At 37.0% G+C, this 21,802-nt stretch overlaps 1 protein-coding gene across 16 annotated transcripts in view; it reads left to right on the top strand.

The window, feature by feature from the left end:
- Positions 1-14,109, top strand: part of N4BP2 (NEDD4 binding protein 2) — an 87,050-nt gene extending 72,941 nt beyond the window's left edge. For 9 of the 16 annotated variants that reach the window (XM_044387681.3, XM_044387683.3, XM_044387680.3 and 6 more), the window contains 2 exons: positions 5,482-5,605; positions 11,100-14,109. In XM_044387681.3, the coding sequence (XP_044243616.1) occupies positions 5,482-5,605; positions 11,100-11,487 (512 nt within the window). In that variant the 3' untranslated portion in view covers positions 11,488-14,109. Of the gene's footprint in view, positions 1-5,481; positions 5,606-6,133 lie in introns of all 16 variants that reach the window. The other 7 variants (XM_048212045.2, XM_048212044.2, XR_006410579.3 and 4 more) reach the window with 6 other exon arrangements.
- Positions 14,110-21,802: the final 7,693 nt, after the last annotated feature.

Consider the following 21,802-nt stretch of genomic DNA (forward strand, 5'->3'; position numbering starts at 1 on the left):
TTTCTTTTGTGAATTTTAAAAAATGAATGTACAAGGTTTCACAATATACCTTCAACCAAACTGTTTATTTTCACCCAATATAGTTTTCAAGATATACTCATGTTGATGGTATTGTGTTTTTATTGTGACTGCTGTACGGTATTCTGTGAGTGCATCATAATGTATCCATTCCTTTACTCAGAGACGTTTAGTTCTAATGTCACAGTGAGCTTTACTTTGCATATCAACATGTATACTCTTATTGCTATCTTTTTTCCTGGCTTTTTATATTGAAAAATTAAGAACCCGTAGAGAAGTTGAAATAATCATATAATAAACATCCCTATATCTTTTACCTAGATTGACCAGTTGTTAACCTTTGGCCTCATTTGCTTAATCTGTTTAAAATTGCTTTTTGCTGAACCATTTGAAAATAAGTTGTTAAATATCGTGGTACTTACCTCTAAATACCTCAGCATGTTTATCTCTTGAGAACAAATCCATTCTTCTACATAATCACAGTACCATTGTTACTTTTAAGGTATTTAACATTGTTATAATAATATTGTCTAACATACGGGGCACATTCACATTTCTCCAGCTGTATGGAAATGACTGTGCCATTTTTTCCCCCCTCAAGCGAGGATCCAGTCAAACATCATATATATGTTCCAGTTGGTTGCCCCATGTCTGTAGCCTCCAGTAATATAGAAATAGTTTGGGGCACCTGGCTGGCTCAGTCAGTGGAGCATATGACTCTTATCTCAGGGTCGTGAGTTCAAGTTCCACATTGGGTGTAGAGATTATTACTTAAGAAAAAATAGTAATAGTTCTCTGCCTATATTTTGTCTTCTATGTTGTTGACATTTTGAAGACTCCCAGCTTTTGGTAGATTGACCTACAGTTTTGTCTGATTCTTTCCTCATGATTAGATTCAGTTAATTTTTTTGGCAAAAATACTACATAGGTGATGTTGAGTCGTCCTTGATGAACACATCAAAAGACATAATATGGTCAGTTTGCCCCATTATTGGTGATGTTAAATTTGATTTCTTAGCTAAGGTGGGACTCTGTTAGATTTCTCTATGTAAATGTACCTTTTCTTTGTAATTAACTAGTAGTTTTTGGCAATTGATAACTTTGCAACTGTGTGAATAACTAACTGTTCTCTTGTAGTATTTCACCTAGTAATTTTAGCATCCATTGACGATCCTTGACTGACTGAATCAATTATTATATTGGTAGTTGCATAATGGTGTTTTATAATTTGTGTTCATTCTGTGTTTTATAATTTGTGTTCATTCTGTGTTTATCAGCAGACATTTTTTTAAAGGTTTTTAAAATTTTGAGAAAGAGAGAAAGAATGAGCAGGAAGCTGAGGCAGAGCGAGAGAGAGAGAAGCAAACACCCTGCTGAGCAGAGAGCCCAACTCGGGGCTTGATCCCAGGACCCGGAGATCATGACCTGAGCCAAAGACAGACGCTTAACTGACTGAGCCAACCAGGCACCCCTATTAGCAGATATTTTTTGATAAAGCAAAGGATCCCCCTCCCCCAGTAGTTTTTTTAAATAGAATTTTGGAAATCTTTGAGAAAATCTAGAAAACAGTAATAATAAAGATTAGAAAAGAAAAAATTTAAGAGAAATTTAACATGGAGAAAAGAAAAACTGTTAGAGAAGTGTTAGAATACTCTGTAAAGGATGAATAATTTACTCAACAAAAATTTTGATTATCTTACATATTCTAGGCATCAAGGATAGAGCAGTTAGACACATGGTCCCTATTTTTATGGAGTTTGCTGTCTAGTAGGGTGGGTGACAGTGAGCAGATAGTTACATAATAATTAGCATCGTGATACAAAAGTACAAGTAGCCGTGTTACATTTAGCATAAACTCCCCAAACCCTGTGTAATCTGTTCTTTGCCTGCATCCCCATTCTCATATTGCGTTTGCTCTTCCTCCTTTTCTGTTTATCTACACTCATTTCTTGACGTCCAGGCTCCCTATTAAAAGCCTCTTGCAGGACTCTTGCATCACAGTATTTATATAAAAAGCTTATTGTATAGTTGATTATTAAACTCTGTCTTCATGGCCAAGAATTGAGTCAGTAATGATTATTGAACTATCATTGTTGAATTTCATTCAAAACCCCAGAAAAACTTTTAAATAAATGACTGAATAAAGCATAGGTATTCCTTTCATTTTATAGATGAGGAAACTGATGATTTAAAAAGTTTAATAAAATGGAAATAGTTAAGTGTTGGTAAGGATGTGGAGAATTGGAACCCCACCCCCCCCCTTTTTTTAAATTTTATTTATTATTTGCCAGAGAGCACAAGCAGGGGGAGCAGCAGGCAGAGGGAGAAACAGGCTCCCTGCTGAGCAAGGAGCCCGATATGGGACTCAATCCCAGGACCCTGGAATCATGACCTGAGCCGAAGGCAGACACTTAACCAACTGAGCCACCCAGGTGTCCCTGAACCCTTTATGTTACTAGTGGGAATGTTAAATGGTGCAGCCATGGTGGAAAAGGTTGGCATTCCTCAAAAGGTTAAACATAGAGTTACCGTATAACCCAGCAGTTCTACTTTTAGTTATGTGCACAAGAAAATTGAAAACACAATTCATCCACACACAAACTTGTGCATGAATGTTCACAATAGCCAAAAAGTGGAAACAACCAAATGTCCATCAACTGATGAGAGGACAAACAAAATTTGGTGTGTCTAAACAATGGAATATTATTCAGCCACAAAAAGAAACCAAGTAGCGATACATGCTGCAACATGGATGAGCCTTGTAAACATGCTTTGTGAAAGAAGTCAGGTACAAAAGGGCCACTTTTTATATGATTACCATTCATATAAAATGTTCAGAATAGACAAACCAATAAGACAGAAAGTACATTAGTGGTTGCTGGGGCTAGAAAGTATAGACTGGGGAGTGACTGCTAACACGTACAGAATTTCTTTCTGAGATGATTGAATGTTCTGGCTTTAGTGTTTATGGTTGCATGATATGGTACTATACTAAAAACCACTGAATTGTACATTTTAAAATCCTGAACTTTATGTTATAATAATTGTATCTCAATTAAAAAAATCTTTTTTTTAAGAGTTAAATAACTTGTGTAAGGTGATACTTGGTCAGACCCAAGATACAAACCCTTTGTGAAACCAGACTCATCCTTGTGAGTATTGCCACCTGTGGTAGTCTGTAGGCGCTGTCAGTCACCACCAGATGGTAGTATTGTGAATAGAAATACATCCAGGAGACAATCTGTGGCTCTGCCCTCCATTGCTTTTAGTTGTAAAAGATGATTGTCAAACTTGGGAGTGAACAACAAAAAAGATATTTGGCCTTTATGTGCCTTCTGATTGGAGTATGCATCACCAGCACCTACGAAGTTTTTACTACTTTGTAGGGTTTTATAGGGAACAGAGGAACAGGTTAAATGGTACCATGGCGATGCAATCAACAATATTCAGACTGTGAAAATCTAGGATAAATGATCCACGTTTTTCAACAAATTGTAAAGAAAAACCCAGGAGGAGGGAGAACATTTAGATTAAAAGTTACTTCAGAAATATACCAACCAAATGCAATGTGTGGACCTGTTTCAACCGTGATTTAAGCAACCACTGTAAAAACATTTTTTTGAGGGAAACTTTTAGCCATTTTTAGAAACATGATATTAAGGAACTATTTTTAAGATATGATGGTGATATTGTGATTTTTTTTAGTCCTTTTTGAAATATGCACTGAAATATTTATAAATGAAATGATAAGAAATCTGAGTTATGCTTAAAAATGAGTTAAATATTTTTTTTTAAAGGTGATAAAATGTTAGGAACAGCCTGAAATTTGGGAATCTTTAAACATACACACTAATTCATTCGACAAACATCCTTTGAATGCCTATTTTTATCTGAGGCATGCAGTTCAACTGTGGAACATTTTCAGAGCAGTGAATTTAGAAATGAGGTGGTATAAATGGCTGCCCTAACTGATAAGGGGAGCAGCAGTGAAGGAGTGATGAGAGTGAATTATGGATAGTTGAGAGATGTGATTTTTTTTTAAAAAGTAAACTCTGTAATAACACATCCATGAAGAACAGTGTACAAGTAATAATTGTATAGCATAAAAACTTTTTACTAAGTGAATACCCTGTGTAGGCAGCACCCAGGAAAAGTTGAATTTTGAACAAAATATTGCTTGAAGTAATGGGTATGGACTAGAGTAGAAATGGAGATCTTGGAGTGCCTGGGTGGCTCAGTTGGTTAAGCATCTGCCTTTGGCTCAGGTCATGATCCCAGGGTCCTGGGATCAAGCCCTGTGTTGGACTCCCTGCTTAGCGGGGAGTCGGCTTCTCCCTCTCTGTCTCCCTCTGCCCCTCCCTCCCTGCCTTGTTCATAGTCTCTCATATAAAAAAATAAAATCTTGAAAAAAAGAAAGAAAGAAATGGAGATCTTAAGCAAAGAAGAAATTAGAAATGCAAGAGCAACATATCCTCTTTAAATTTGAGGCTAAAGATTGCTTTGGAGATAGGAGACTTGAAAAACTTTGTGGATCTACTGGAGTCTCAGGGCAACTTAATGAGCAGAATATAGAATATATTATGTGTATATGTATTTTATGCAAAATTTGTGCTATTTATGACTGAGGAACGAATATTTATTAAATTCATTAAATCAACTCCTATTTAACACTGTTTTTGTTATTTTATTGCCGCTGTTACTAACTTTTTGGGTTTCTACACTTGATTTTCACACAGTCATATCCAGAGCAGGAGTTGTATTCTTATAAGAGGCCTAGGCTCATTTAATATTTAAAAATCATCTCTCTGGAAGTGTTTTTTTTTTTCTTTTCTTTTTCTTTTTTTTTATTTATTTTTTTAGTGATCTCTATACCCAACATAGGGCTTGAACTCACAACCCTGAGATCAAGAGTCTCGTGCTCTTCTGACTCAGCCAGCTGGGTGCTCTTGGAAGAGTTTCTTAGCAATTATCTTTAACAGTAAGACTGTATCCCATAGGCTAAGTAACTTGTCCACGCTCATTAGCAGAGCTGCTAATCAGACCAAAGCTGGCTGGCTTCAGAGTATTAAATTACAAGGGTCATTGTGAAGATTCTTAGTAAATTAAGTTGCTTAAAGCAATGCCTGACTCCAAGTATGTAATAACTGTTAGATACCATTAATATTGTTGTCATTACCATTATTTCAGAGAGAAACTCGGGCGCACACGAAATCTCCTTTCCCACAGTTTCCCACGGGGAGGAAGTCTCACTTGTTTTAGGTGGATGAGTTGCTTTGAGGCGTCCATACTGAAACAGTAGAGATGAAACATAGATTTAAAAACCTTAATTTGGGGGCTTTTTGAATTTATAAATCTCTAAATCCCCATCAAAGTAATTTCGTGTGTGTTTGAGTAGTTCAGGTTTGTTTTCTATTGGAATATAAGATAAATGAATTTTAACTGTTCCAATTCCTGTTGTAACAGAATTTAAGCAGAATGGTGGTAAGTCCTATCTCTCTGTGATAACGGGGAGAGGAAACCACAGCCAAGGAGGAGTTGCTCGCATTAAACCAGCCGTCATTAAATACCTCACAAGCCATAGCTTCAGGTGAGTATAGGCTTCTGTTATTGATAATGGCAGTTGCCCATATACAGATAGTAAACACTAATAGTATGCTCAGATGATTTATTAAAATAGTTAACTAAATTTAACCATCTGATATTAGCCACAAATTCATGCTTAAATTATGATACAACATTCCCTGCTGGATTTATGATGTTCAGAAAACCTGAAAGGAAAGACAAATATGTTTCTTGTTGAAGTAATCACCTGACAAAACTATTTCTATCATAAATTTAAAATCTAACAGAAAGTAGTATAATTTGTGTTTCTTTGATAATGTATTATCCAAGATAATTAGATTATATGTATCATAAAGTTACTATTTATTTATTTGTGGATTTTGGAAGGAATTGGGGGTTTCTGCTAAAATATGATTATAATTTGGATTTTTTAAACTTGAGCAGAAGCACTCCAGTCAATATGAATTTATACATCTTCATAAGTGCCGTTAATGATCTTAACTGACAAACATGAAATGCCCTTTTTCATTAAGTGATTATTATTCAATAACAGGAAATGACAAGAAAAGTCCAAGAATAAAGATCTGTTGATGGATAGATTCCCTGAGGATGTTTATCATTAGGTACCAACCTCCCCCTACTTCTACTTTTAGTTAGCGTAGCATATTTTATGCCATGTAATAAAATGTTGTTGGCTACATTATAGAAAATGGTAGCATTAATTCTGACCATGAAAACAGATGACATTTTAGAGTTTCTGTTACAAAAGGAGTAGTTGGACTAGAACATTATCATGTTGGGATTAATGGTCTATTGTAGAGGCTAGTGTTTTTTAAATTTCACACCGAAGGACTTGGGAAGCATTTCATGGCCTGATGAATCAGACTTACGGATTATGTTAGAGATTTCTTTTTAGTACTCAATGCATAGAAACAATGTAATGCGGACATCATCTTATCCTTCATACAGCGTGCTCTTCTTCATGAAGGTCAAATTCAGGCTGGAGAGTTTTGAAAAATCTTAAATAACTACTAAGTTAGGAGTAGTAACCCCTAGCCTTAGGATTGTTTATTTTTACAATGGATTAAAAGGTACATAAGCATAGATATTGGTCCTGGGTGATTGTCTTAATAAAGGAGAATACTTTGATAGTAAATATTTAGCGTAGACACTTGGAATTGATTACATGCATGATATATTCCTTAACCAGTTTGAAATTTTACCTAAAATAACTCTTTTCTCATTTCTGTAGGTTCTCTGAAATTAAACCAGGGTGCTTGAAAGTCATGCTAAAGTAAAATAAACGTCTTTGACTTAGAAGTGTGAAGGTTTGTAGGTTAAAGTTAGTTTTATTTGTGGTAAATTTAGTCAATTTTACTGTAAACATGTGTTTATTAGAAATGTCCAGTTATAATAAAAACATTATGATGATGTTTTTCAGAATTCAAGAGAAATTTAATTTTTTACTGAATCAAATGGCAAATATGTTGTCTGTTAAAAATATTAATGAGAATTTTTATTGATTATAAATTGTCTAAGAAAAGTATCAGCTGCAGTTTTAAAGTTTGAAGTGCTCTGATTCTTTCTCAGAGAGAAAATGTTACCTTTGTATTAATTGTTGTTTAACATTTAGTAAAATCCTAAAGGCATTTTTGAAAGGTATTTTAAAGCGCTTTGAGACCTGGTTCATACGCATCAAAGCCTTGTATTAAAAGAAGGAGAAGTAGTAGTAGTAGTAGTAGTAGTAGTAGTAGTAGTAATAAAAGAAAAGAAATTTAACAAAAACACTTGGATACTTTTTGATTTCAAAACTAAATACAAAAAATCGTTTCACTTTGCCATATCCTACAGGAAGGAAGACATGCCGTTTGCACTTTCTTCTATTTTGTATATGATCTTGATCTCTTACCTTTTGTTCTGTGTGTGTGCATTTTCTAGGAGGAAAGTTGGAGCCTGAGATTATATTACAGTTTTATACCTTCTGTAGGCAGAAAAGTTTTTAGAGAAGGAGAAATGGTTTGATAATCTACCAAGTATTGGTGTCATATAGAACTGCTTCTAGAGCTGTCTGTGTAAATGGTATTTAAGACGGTACTGAAAAGCTATATTTTATATTTGAAGCATATGATTTCTAAACTGCAGTAGGTCAGAGCCCTCTATTAATTTAAAGCAAATAAGACATTTTTGATATAATCTTAAAAGGAATCTTTACAATTTACAAATTTTTTACCTTTGTTTTTAAAATGAGCCAACTTTCTGAAGGGAAACTTTCATTGACTTCCTTTTTTGTGTGCGAGCTAAAAAGTCCTGTTAGTATGTCAATTTTAATTTCGTTTACACAAGTTTAGTGTGGTAAAGTATAATTTTCCAACATGAAACAATGGCTTAAATAAATTTGACTTTGGATATGGAGAATACTTCCAACACATGTAATTTAACAAATGGTTGTGTTGCTTTTTGATAAGCTTAAAAATCATTTGGATCAGAAATTACAGGGTTGAGTTGTTACTGAAAGAATCCTGAATTACAGAATGGTTTCCCGAAAGAACAGACATTTTTATGAAAATAAAACTCAAAAACTCGTTTTTATATATCATGAAAGCATGCTTTTAAAAGAGCTGTATCATTAAATTTATTTCCACAAAAATAAAAATATGTTTATTATTTAGTGAGTGGTATTGAAATATTATTCTTATATTTGATAATAATTTGTTAAAAAAGTGCCAACAGTTTAGCATATGTTTTTTGCAATGTCTAGAAGAGTTGTATACATTAAAAATAAAGCAATTCAAGAACTTATTATAAAACTAAAGTTGTTATTGAAGTAAAATATTTCTACGTATAAATTAATATGATTTAAGAAATGTGAATAGCAATGCTAAAACCTGTAGTTATTTGAGTGTGTGCAGCTGCATCCTTGCTTTCCATGTTTTTCTATTTCTTTACCCTGTTTAAAAAAGTGTCGCTTTTGTGCACTTCAGCTAGATTTATTTCAGTGTTGTTATGATTAACGTGGGAGCAATCAAAAAGAACAAGAAGTGAGGTATTTTGTGGGCAGAAACAAATGAAAGGAGCTATGTTTTCTGCTGTACCAACCTTAATTTTAGGCTTTTTTTTTTTTTTTGTAAATCTAGGGTATTTTTATTAATCATCATTTATAAGTATCTAGGCAAATTTTGAGCATCTCGTGTTTTTATGAAGTTGTTTAATTCTAAACTGCCTCCCACCCCACTGTCTAGCATAGTTTAAACAACACATAATTATGAAAGAAAATTGTATAGTTGCTCCTTTCTTGTTTTGTCCATTTCTAAATCCTATATGCCAAAGGTTCGGGGATTATCAAATTCTTTTCTTGCTCCTTTCCAAACCTGTGTGTCAAAAGTAAAGACAGCGTGGGGATTTTTGAAGTTTTCAGGTATTGGTATGTTTGTGACTCATTAGAATGGCTCTTTGCAAGTGTATCGATCTTCTAAAAGTGCAACACTTCTGTAGTTTGGAAGGTTTTAGTACCAGTTAGATCTTTTCAGTAGTCTCACCTGTATCGACCAGGAGAAAAAAGAGAACTAATGTGGAAACCACAGGGGAAGTGGGTTGGACTTGAGACACTTTAACAGTATTTTCAATTCATCCACTTCGTTACTTCAACATGAGACTTGGAAGCATGTTGTCTTGGATTTATTGGCTCTTCATATATCTCTATATTATTTTCAAGTTGAGGTTTTATCAATTTATTAGTGTTTCCATACTATTTGCAGTTCTATGGCCTTTAGATATAGGACTTATTATATAGTAGAAATTCTGACTTATACTTTAAAGTGTCTTGTATATTGTAACACATGTTGAGAAGAAAAGCTAAGCAGTTCTTCTGTTAGATTGCTCCCAGTCCTTATTTTGGTCTTTCTCTTTTTAAATTCAAGTGTTTTGTGTGCTTAGAAAAAGGACATGTATAATAGAAAGATTGGTTATTTCTGAGCTGGAAATTGGAAACTTTGAGACTCAGGAAATCGCTCTGACAATGTTTTAACTGCTCTCAATTTAAGAAAATGACAAAATGTATAAAAAAGACACAAAAATGTGTGCTGTTTATTCCAAGTGCTTTTTCTAAGTGCTTTTCCATTGTGCAATGAGGTGAAGTTTGGTAATTTTCTGTGTAGTGGTTATTGCTTATTTTTATTTACATGGTAAAGGAAACAGATTTAAATGTTTGTGTGGCCAGAAAAGTGTCATTTAAAAGGTAAAGTAAATTTATGTAGAATGTATGTCAATGGTGCTTATTTTTAAAATGTAATTCAAGTTTACATATTACTTAATGCCTCTATGGAATTTAGTAGAGAAATGAGGCTGGAATCCCGAAGAGCCTTTTGTAACATTATATAATGACAAATTTTATTATTTTCTTTAGAGTTGAGCAGTTGACTTTTACGGTCCAAATGATGAACCTGTTATTAACAAATGATTGAATTAACCGTGAAACTTCTCATTAAAATGTAATATTGCAGCTATCAGTTGGAGAGTCTATTACAAGATTTTCAGACAGTATATCAGAAATGAAATGTTTTTATTTGTACTATAAAGAATATGTAATTTTGCTGTTAACTCTGTACTTTTTTATTGAAAATGTTTTATAACTTTGCTTTAAAAATTTCTTATGAAACCATTTGCAAATTACATACTTAATTTAATAAAATACTTTAGCCACAGTCCAGTGTGAGGAAGTCCTTCATTTGATGTGGTAGGGCTAGTGGTTTAAATGTTAAAATATGTCTTTATGAGTAACATCGTAATTTCGTCATAAGAATTTTATTTCTGTACCACAACTTGTATTTTTAAGTTATTTTGCTATAGCAAACCGCGGTCCAGTTTTGAACTAGATAAATGGATTAGCTAGGTTTATTTTTTTCATACCTTTGTATCTTTTGACTGATGGCAAAATTAAGAATTGTGGCTCCAAGAAACTCAAGTTAATACTTTAATTAATATTAAAGACCGTTGAACTTTCACTCCAAAGCAGAACAATTCGCTCATTTAGCAAGGACTTCAAAGTATCTATTCAACAAGTACTTATTGAACACTTGTTACTGGGGATACAATCTGAGACAGAGTTTATATCCACAGGTATCTTATAATTCTCATCAACTATCTGTGTGTAGTTTATATGATGAAACATTTCCATATATGTTATATTTTAAGGCTCAAGAGAATCCTATTACCCAGTGTACAAAGCCTTAGAGAAGTTGACTCATTTGCTCATTAAGGGCAGAGGTAAGACTTGAACCTGGGTTCTCTGACTCCCACTATAGAGCAATTATATTTTTCATAAAAATAAGAATAGTTACGTGAAATGAAATAATATCCTATTATCCCCAACTAAGAGAGATGTGGCTCCACAGTATATGTCTTTGAAAAACTGCCATTTATAAATCTGCCTTTCTCCTTTATACAAAGGAAACGGTGGTATCATGGGGTTTTCCCCAGTGACAAAGCTGAAAGCTTATTTCTCTCTTCGTATAAAATTCCAGAGATAGAGACTGCAGGACCGATGGCTGTACTCTTTTCCATGAAGTTTTTGGAGATCGAGGATCCTTTTATTTTAGCTCACCACTCATCATACCCAGCGTGTGGTCCTCGATTCCTAAACCAGGGTGGGTAGCGAGAGCTTTAATAATCACATCTGCATTCTGTTCGAGGAAGGACAAAGAAGAAAGGAGCAATGGGCAAATGCCAGTGATCTTTTGTAGAAGATTTTTGGAAGTTGCCATACAACACTTCCATTTACATCTTACTGGCTGGAACTTAGTCATGTGGTCACATCTAGCTGTAAGAGAGGCTGAGAAATTGTCTTTATTTCAGTCTATATGTTCAGCTAAAATTAGGGCATTCTGTTGGAGGAAAGAGAATGTGTATTAGGGAAATTCGTAGCAGTTTCTGCCACATCATTTTTGATCGTTGGATGCAAATAATGTGAAAATCAGTTCTTGATGCTTTCCTTCAACATATCTTTGTTGATGATTACCCTGTGCTAGGGATAATAAAAAGGAAATCACAGTTCTATGTATTTTAACTTAAATATTCAAAAGATATCACTAACCAAACATGGCTGATTAGGGTGGTGGTTCCTGAAGGTTTGAGGTGGTTGTAGCAATTTCTTAAAATAAGACAAAAAGTTTGCTGCATTGATTGACTCTTCCTTTTATGATGAATTCCTTGTGTCATGTGGTGTTGGATAGCATTTTACCCCCTGCTGACCTTTCAGAATTGGAGTCAGTCCTCTCAAACCCTGCCACTGCTTTATCAACAAAGTTTTTTTGATAGTGTAAATCCTTTATTGTCATTTCAGCAATCTTCATAGCTTCTTCACCAGGAGTAGATTCCATTTCAAGAAACCACTTTCTTTGCTCATCCATAAGAAGCAACTTCTCATCTCTTCAGGTTTTATGAGATTATAGTCCCATCTGCAGGCTCCACTTCTCATTCTAGTTCTTTTGCTGTTTGCACTGTACCTACAGTTGTTTTTTCCACTGAGGTCTTGAATCCCTCTACATCCATGTGAGTTGGAATCAGCTTCTCCCAAACTCCCGTTGATGTTGATATTTTGACCTCTTCCCATGAATCAGGACTGTTCTTAATGGCATTGAGAATGGTGAATCCTTTCTCCAATCCTTTCTCTTCGGGGCCATCAGAGCAATTACTGTCTATGGCAGCTATAGCCTTATGAAATACATTTCTTAAAAATAATAAGACCTGAAGGTCAGAATGACTCCTTGGTCCATGGGCTGCAGAATGGATACTGTGTTAGCAGGCATGAACACAACAATAATCTCGCGCATCTCCATCAGAGCTCTTGGGTGACCAGGTGCATTGTTGATGAGTAGTCATATTTTGAAAGGAATCTTTTTTTTTTTTTTCTGAGCAGTGGGTCTCAACTGTGGGCGTAAAATATTCAGTAAACCATGTTATAACAGATGTGCTGTCATCCAGGCTTTGTTGTCCTATTGGTAGAGCATAGGGAGAGTAGACTTCGCGTAATTGTTAAGGGCCCTAGGTTTTTGGAATGGTAAATGAAAGAAAGCCTCAACTTGAAGACACCAGCTGCAGTAGCTGTTGGAAGGCTGTTTTGTCTACATCAAAACCCTGTTGTTCAGTGTAACCACCTTGTTCGTGGTCTTAACTGGATCCTCCGGGTAACTTGCTGCAGCTGCTACATCAGCACTTGCTGCTTTACCGGCACTTCGATGTTTTGGAGGCAGCTTCTTTCCCCAGACCTCATGAACCACCCTCTGCTGCTTTTCTTGCAGCTTCCTCCCCTCTCAGCTTTCACAGAATTGAAGAGAGTTAGGATCTTGCTCTGGATTGGGCTTTGGCCTAAGGGAATTATGTGGCTGGTTTGATCTTCTCTCCAGACCACTCAGACTTTCTCCGTATCAGCAGTAAGGCTGTTTCACTCTCCTATTCATGTGTTCACTGAAGTAGCACTTCTCATTTCCTTTCAAGAACTTTCCCTTTGCATTTGCAGCTTGGCTAACTGGGACAAGAGGTCTCGCTTTTGGCCTGTCTTGGCTTTCGACAGGTCTTCCTCACTAAGCTGAATCATTTTTAGTTTTTGATTTAAAGGGAGTGACGTGTGACTCGTCCTTTCACTTGAACACTTAGAGGCAATTGTAGGCTTATTAATTGGCCTAATTTCATTATTACTGTGTCTCAGGGAATAGGGAGGCCTAAGGAGAGGGAGACAGATGGGGGAGCAGCCAATGGGGACAGTCAGAACACATACAACATTTACCAGTTAAGTTTGCCATCTTCTGTGAACACGGTTCGTGCCCCCCCAACAATTACAGTAGTAACATAAAGATACTGATCACAGATCACCATAACAAATATAATAATAATGAAAAAGCTTGAAATATTGTGAGAATTACCAAAATATGACAGATAAAAATGAGCAAATGCTGTTGGAAAAATGGCACCAATAGACTTGCTTGATGGAGGGTTGCCACAAACCTTCATTTTGTAAAATCGCAGGATCTGTGAAGGGCAGTAAAGCAAAAGCAATGATGTGAGGTAGGCCTTGTAGTTGTCCATCTGATCAAATACACAATATTATGCTTTTTGTTTTGTTTTGTTTGGTAGCTTCTATTCTCCCAAAAAGGTATCTAATATATAGAATTGGGGACTCAAAAATCAGTGGAAACAAAACCAAATTGAACCTAAATCTGATCAAGCCTGTAGATCTAACAGCCAATTTATATGAATTACAGAGGACAGAGGAGTATGTCAACACCATGGATGTAACCACCAAAATACAGACTGTGGGATGCTGTAACAGCACAGTTTCTTCGAATAAGTTACAAAGGAAAAAACCCACACAGATGGAAAGGGAACCTATACATTAAGATGGAAGAGGCATATCAACCAGTTGCAATTTGTGGACTTCATTTGTTCAGCAAAAAATTTTTTTAATGACAATAGCAAGACGATTGGCAATGTGAACATTGACTGGACACTTAATTATATTAAAGATCTATTTCTTTATCCATTTATCTCTTTATTTATTTTAGGGATGATGATATTGTAGTCATTTTAGGGTAAAAATACATTCCCCCCCCCATCTCTTTCTTGTATAGGGAAAACCCAGTTCTTCCCCCTGTGTGTTTCTTTTCTGTGTCTTTTTACTACTCACACAAATCACCTTCCTCAGGTCACCAAATTTGTGGAGTTTTTCCCCCACACCAAGCAATTCTCTTGATCTAAGTTGGGTGTCTACAATTCAGCTCAGTTCTTACACTGTCTACCTGGAGATGACATCCCCAAGTTAAGGGTTCAGTCCCACAAGACTGTCCTGCCACCTCAGACGCCAGTTGCGAGTAGTAGGTCCCCAGGTGACCCACAACTTCTGTCCAACTTGGCTATAAATGGGGGGTTCCCACAACCCCCTTCTCATGGTTTGATACACTTGCTAGAGTTGCTCACAGAACTCAGGGTAACACTTCCTTATGCATACCAGATTATTAAAGGATGTGATAAAGGACACAGATGAACAGCCAGATGAAGAGATACTGGGTGAGGTCTGGGAGGGTCCCGAGTGCAGGGGCTTCTGTCTCTATGGAGTTGGGGTGTGTCTCCCTTCCTATTTGGATGTGTTCGTCCATCTGGAAAGCTCTCCAAACCCCATAGTATTGGAATTTATGGAGACTTCCTCACATAGGCAAGATCAATTATTAACTCCCATTTCCAGCCCCTTTCCCATCTCAGGATGAGGGCTGGGACTGAAAATTCCAAGCTTCTGATCATGGTTTGGTCTTTCTGGGGACCAGTCTCCAACCAGGAGCCCACCCCAGAGTCACCTCAATAGAAGAAAAGATGCTCCTAGTGCTTTTATCACTTAGAAAACTCAGGGGTTTTAGGAGCCCTGTGTCAGGGATGGGGTCAAAGACAGAGTGAAGAGATGCTCCTACTATTTTTATCACTTAGGAAATTACTACAAGGGTTTCAGGAGCGCTGTGCCAGGAATTGGGGGCAGAAACCAATATGTTCTGTCATCTCAGAGTGATATATTTTTTAGAGTCTTAACTTTTTGAAAAAGAGACTCATGGTGAAATACCTAAAATGATACAATGTCTGGGGTAGTATACTTGAAAATAAGATGAAGTGGGTGTGGGGGATTCTTATAAGATTGACCTAAGTTGGTAAATGTTGAAGCTGGGGTTTTATTAGTCTCTGGTTCTACTTCTGAATGTATTCAAAACTATAATAAGTTTTTTTAAAGTCAGTAGAAGAGCTAGAGAAGTAAGCCCTAGACTTGGCTCACAGAATGGCTTCCAGAACACTGCAGAATTAACCTCCTGTTCCTCTGCCCTAACTAAAAGTCCGCCATGGCACCGTTGCCTCACGTGGCTCTCAGGGTACCCAGAGTTGGTGACCAGACACCAGAAAACCGTTGCTGAAAACCGTCACCTCTCCATGACTCGATGTTTTATCAGAATTGAGACATAGCAGTATATAGAGGGCCTTCAACTTCTGCCACCCACGTTTATTCATAAGAGTACATCTAACGGGTGGACACTATTTTATATCCAGGTTTTTACCTGCCAGAGGGGTCTGGGAAATGTAGTTTTAAATTTCTCCGTCTCTATAGTACAAAAAGGCTCATTAGAAGAAAGCGGAGCAGAGGATGAATTAAATGTCCATATTTACAATACTGATGGTACTTGTCAAATCAGACACTAAAAATGGGTTGATATAGTCATCACAAAAGCTTGTATGTCAACTGGGGTATGTAGATTGTATGCCAGGGGCTGCCACGAGTCCAGGATAAACATAGCGGATCTTTCAGGAGCATTAACTTCACTCAATGGCAAATAATGCACATTATTATTTAATGTACCTTATTTGTATAGTAAAACACAAATGGATAAATTGTGGAGAAGAATGGGCAATTTTGCCTTCATTTTAAAGATAAAACAGTAGGGTTCAAAGAGATTAATCTTTGGGCTATTTACCTGGACTCCCTTTCCCCGGGACAGTGGTTTTCAAACTTCAGTGAACACAAGAATCATCCACAAAAGGCTCAGTTAAAATACAGGTTTCTGCCCTCCTTTAGATTTCCTGAATCAATCTCTGAAGGTAGGGCCCCAAATTTTAAATAAATACCCCAATGATTCTAATGCAGGTGGGCCACACCTAAAGAAATGCTACTGTAGTGGGATAGCCGATCACAAAGACTTTTTTCTTTTTTTGGCTACTCAAGGTAATGTTCCTTGGCTTCTACCCCAATCCTGGTTTGCAGGTCCTCAACCATAATCAACTCTGCCATGGGACACAGAAAGAAACCCTATATCTTTCATTCATTCATTCATTTATAGTTTACATGCAGCAACTTATTTAATCCTCATAAAAATCTACTGGGGGAAATTGAGGCATAAAGTGGTTAAGCAACTTGCCTAATATAGAGAAGAGGTGATGGAACCAGGATTCAAATCAAGGCAGTCAGGCTTCAAAGCCTGTGCATTTAACCGGGATTCATATTACCTCTCAGCAATGGTCAGACTTAAAATTTATGGAGAAAATCAAGATACATTTTACCTGGTCTGTCATAGTAAACTCATGAACCTTCCCACCCTCACTGGCTGTCTCTTCAGGGCCCTTTAAGTCTTCACTAATTCTCTCGGGCAAGTTCTTCCAGCTTCTGTCCACTGCCAAGTTACAAAGCTACTCTTGCATTTTAAAGTTTTCATTATAGCAGAACCCCTGTTTGCTACCAGAATCTGTATTATATATTGCTGTGTAAAAAAATCATTTCAAAACTTAGTGGCTTAGAACAACAAAAATGACTCTTCTCAAACTTAGTGGCTTAAAACAACGAAAATTATGATTCTCAGTTTCCCAGGATTCTTGGAGTGGCCTAGCTGGGGTCGTTCTGGGTTGGAGGCTTTCATGAGGTTGCAGCCAAGCTGTGCCTTGGTGCATCTGTCCATTGAAGGCTTGACTGGGGCTGAGAAATTCACTTCCGTGGTGATGGCTTTTCACATGGCTTGTAAATTGGTGCTGGTTGTTGGTGGTAATCTTTAATTTCTCCCTGTGTGGGCTTCTCCACAGGCTGCTTGAGTGTCCTTACAACAGGGCAGCTTTTTCCAGAGTGGGCAACCCAGGAGAGCAAAACAGAAGCTGCAGTGCCTTTTATGACCTAGTGTTGGCAATCTTACACTGTTGCTTTTGCCAGATTCTATTTGTTAGAACCCAGTCACTAGGTATAGTCCACATTCAAGGATAGGGGAATTAGCTCTACTTTTTGAAGGAAAGAATGTGCAAGAATTTGTGGACGTCTTTAAAAACCATCATGTCTACCATGTGCCAGGTATCCCTAGTACTTTGCAAATGTTTCCAGTATAATCTTTATAACCATCCTGTGGAACAGGTATTATTGCCCAAATGGCAGAGGTTGTTGGCCTACACACAGATATTCTTATTATCACAGCTTTTTTTGTTTAGGTATCTGCTGGCAATATGCTTAGGAAAGCTCCACCCCTCTCTAGCCCCAGAAAGTGCGTTCTGATTGGTTGAGAAGAAAATCGTGATCCCATTTCCTTTTGCCAGTGATTGGCTAAAGGGTGGATATTTGACGAAGCCCAAGGGACCCAAGGAGAATTCTAGGAGGGTTCTAGGAAAGGTTTCCTTCACTAATACAGAGAGGCACATGGGAGGAAGTGCACTCTTCTTCAGCAAGACTGTGTCTGTATGTAATGCCTGGAATTGCAGTCACCAATTTAATGACATGAAGAGATAGGCCTAAGGCCCAAGTCAGTGTGCTGAGGACGGTGGAGCAGAAGAGGAAGGAATCTTTGTTCTTGATGACATCACAGAGCCACTGAATTAACCCTGGGACTGATTTTTAACCACTTTATTACGGAAGACAATAAGCTCCTTTTGCTTGGATTTTCTGTTACGGCTGCAAGTGTCCTAACAGATAATACCCCATTTTACAGGTAAGGAAACAGATGTTCAGAGAGATGATGTTGCTTGCCCAAACTTTCCCAGCTAATAAATAGCAGAACCAGGTTTTGGATTGAGAGCTGTATATCCTCAACACCTGGTACTTGCTTTTTATATCAATTAAGTGGTTTTTCTCCGATTTTCAGAAGGGAGGAGAAATAGACATCATTTGGGTTAAGCAAGGTTAGTGATTGCCAAACAGGTATGGCAGGGAGTCAGTGTGGAAAGGAAGGGAGAAGGAATTCAGGATGCTGTATGTATAAAGTGAAATGGTTGATTGTGAGGTACAGACTGGGTAAGGAGTCAAGTGGAATCTAGAGGGGCCGATGGAGTGGGGGAGGTGGAGGTGAATAGTGAAGGTTCTGTGGAGGTGAAGAACAGACTGGGGAGAGGGAAGGTGGCAGGAGGTTGTAGGAAGGGAGAGAATATCAGAATTCAAGATATTAGGACTGCGGATATTTGTTCCCAACATAGTTTGATTTGTGGCTGAGCATGGAGTTGATGGTTATCAGAGTGGAGAAGGTCACGGAAGTGATATCAAATTTCTGGATCATCCATTTAAGGTACGTACCGCACAGGAAGGTGACAGGCAATGAAGTGGAGGGGAAGATTGAAAGCCATCCGCCTAAAGTATGGATGGATTAAAGCATGTTTTCTTTATTTGCATGGTCCCCATCCTTCACACTGATAGGATCTGACTCAACACAACTCCGCTTTGAGGAAAGATTTATAAGGATTATTCTGCTTTAATCTACTGTTTTGCACACACTGGAGGGTTGAGATGGATGGGGTCATCGGGAGGAGCTGAGAGGATTGTGGGAAATGAACAATTGCCCAGGCCTTTCCGAAACAGTTCTTTGCAGCAGGACTTCATTGTTTTGTTTGCACACTTCTTTCCTGATCATTTATCTCTCAGGATAAAAACAAAAAACAACAACAAAAAAACCCCAATAAAATATACTTTAAAAATTACCCACTAGTTTGGTTGATCTTAGTTTCTCTGCTTGTATAAACAACTGAGAATCGATGGCAGTCTCCTGAATCTCTTTGCTAAGATTCGGATGTGGACGAAACTGCAGAGTAAGAAGCTCTCAGTGTCTTTTTAAGCTCTGGGCTGAATTTTTCTTCTCATTGTTCTGTCTTTCTTAGGTAAAATTAATTTCTTCTCTTCAAAAATAATATTTGGATTTGGTTACTTAGGAATCTATTTTTAAAGTACCTTATTATTTTTTACTACATTCACGAAACGAAACTATTCGCTAGAATTTCTGAATATATTTTCTCCCTTCGCCGTTTTACTTTTTGCTTCTTGTCCTTGGAGTCGTGTTAAAAATTTGCCTATGATTTTATTGTAAACTAACTCAAATCTTTTTAGGACATAGGCAGGATAGAAATCAATCAATCTATATATTTAAAGGGAAAAGAAGCAAGGTATTTACACTTTTGTGTTTTTTTTTTTTTTTAAGCGTATATGTAGGGGCGGCTGGCTGGCTCCATCAGTGAAGCATGTGACTCTTGATCTCGGAGTTGTGAGTTCAAGACCCACATTGGATGTAGAGCTTCCTTAAAAAGTAGTAATAAAATTTTTTTTAAAAAGATACATATAGATAAATCTATATACTATACGTCTCTTTCTAAACACACACATACGTATACACATACATACATGAATGCAAACCCACACATAAAATGAACAGAATAGATTTGAGACCTCAAATGACAACCTCAGAGGGTCTTATGTTTACTTATAAGACAGTGAAAGTAATTCTAATCTTTGTATTCCTCGAAAAGTTTATATGAAACACTTGTATTTTATACAACACAAGGTATATAAAACATAACTTGCATGAACACCTCTTTAAGTCTGCATATCCATCTAGTCTGTCTCCCACTCTCTCGTAATCCTATACGCACACACCCCAAAGCCTCTGTCTCCCCCCTTTTGCCAAAAGCCCCCCTGATATTTCTACCAGTGCTAGTCCTCGTCTATCACCCCTCTACCCTTCTTTCCATTTCTTTTCTTTCTTCCTTTTTTTTCTTCTCCCTGCAGTGAGTAGGCTTGGGCTTGTTGGATATAAATCTCCTACCTCAACTTCTTTGCTTCTTCATTTGTAAGTCCCCCACTCCTGTTTGTCCCATCTGCATAATAAGGCAGTGGGAGGTATGAACGTAGGAAGTGGGAAGGGATCAGGGTGCAAACGTCAAAATGTTTTGTTAGTAGGTAGGAGAATGGAAAGAAGATATGGATTTTTCTATAGTAATAATTGTTGTCCCTGTTATACATGAAGAATTTCTGAAAGGTTTTGTAAGAAACTGTGAGGAGCAGGTTGCCTTAGGGGTGGGCCTGTGGTGTCAGAGGTAGGAGAGGGAGACTTTACTTCTATTATCTGAACAGATTCTTAAAAAGACTGTGTGTATAGTGCTTCAAAAATATTTTTAAAAAAATAGACATAACTAAATTAATAGATGCATATTTTAAAATAGAGTGAAAAAAGCCAACCTTGATAGAGTGAGTTATCTAGTATGCAAATGATATGCATATTATTATATTTCACTTTAGGCTACAGTGTAGTACCAAATGTTATAATCAGATAATTTAGCTTATGTTGGTGATGATCCAGTATTATCAGGAAAGCATTAATATACCTTCTCAAATTCTTTTTTATTTTATTTCATTTTTAAAAAAATTTTAAAGATTTTTATTGTCAGAGAGAGAGAGAGAGCACAAGCAGGGGGAGGGGCAGGCAGAGGGAGAAGCAGGCTCCTCGCTGAGCAAGGAGCCCGATGCGGGGCTTGATCCCAGGACGCTGGGATTATGATGGGAGCCAAAGGGAGATGCCTAACCGACTGAGCCACCCAGGTGTCCCCCTTTTCAAATTCTTAAATGAATACTCTAACTGCTGGAAGAAAGAGGACAAATCCAGAGATCTAATGTGTGGGTCAGAGGAGTTCCAGAGTGAATTACAAGGGAAAAACCAAATGTAATAGATGAAAATTTTCCTAAGCTGAATGAAAACTTGTATTTGCAGTTGAAAGTGTCTGTAAGTTTCAGGCAGAGTTGATGAGAAAAGACACACACTTTAAACATACACTGACAGAATTCCTGAACCCCAAGGTTGAAGAGCAAAACCTTGTAAGCTTCTAGACTGAAAGAAGAAATAATTTACACAGGGAGAAGAATCAGACTGGCATCAGACAGTGGAATAATGTCTATCCCTATTAAGAGAAAAGGAATGTAACCAAAGAGGTAGGTCTCTTTCCAGCCTAGCATCATTCACCTGCTGGGGGGGAAGGAATGCAGAAATGTAAGGATTCCAAGAATATATCACTCATACACCGTCCAAGAAAACTATGAAAAGAGGGCTGTAACTAAACAACAAATTAATAAGAATAGAGATCTCAAGAAAGGAGAACATGATGTAGAAAGGAAAAAGTGGTGAGTGAATAGTGAGCCTTGTAATATATGTGGATAATAATGGAATGACTGGGAATATGTACTATATGTGTTAAATAAAGACTCTTAAGATAAATGTGACTCTACTAATGACAGCCTGGAAGTAAAAGTTGCACAATTTCTCAGCAAAACCCAAAAAGTGGGGTTGGGAGAAGGGAGTGGAAAGTAAAAGCATTCTAGAAGTATTATCTTGCTGAGGTGGAGGGAAAGTACCAGGAAATAGAATAACATGGTAGGGAAATCATATCTTTTCAGAAAATAAAAAGGAAGATAACCACTAAT

The sequence above is a fragment of the Ursus arctos genome, unplaced genomic scaffold (genome assembly GCF_023065955.2).
Source record: "Ursus arctos isolate Adak ecotype North America unplaced genomic scaffold, UrsArc2.0 scaffold_9, whole genome shotgun sequence".
NCBI classification, from domain to species: domain Eukaryota; kingdom Metazoa; phylum Chordata; class Mammalia; order Carnivora; family Ursidae; genus Ursus; species Ursus arctos.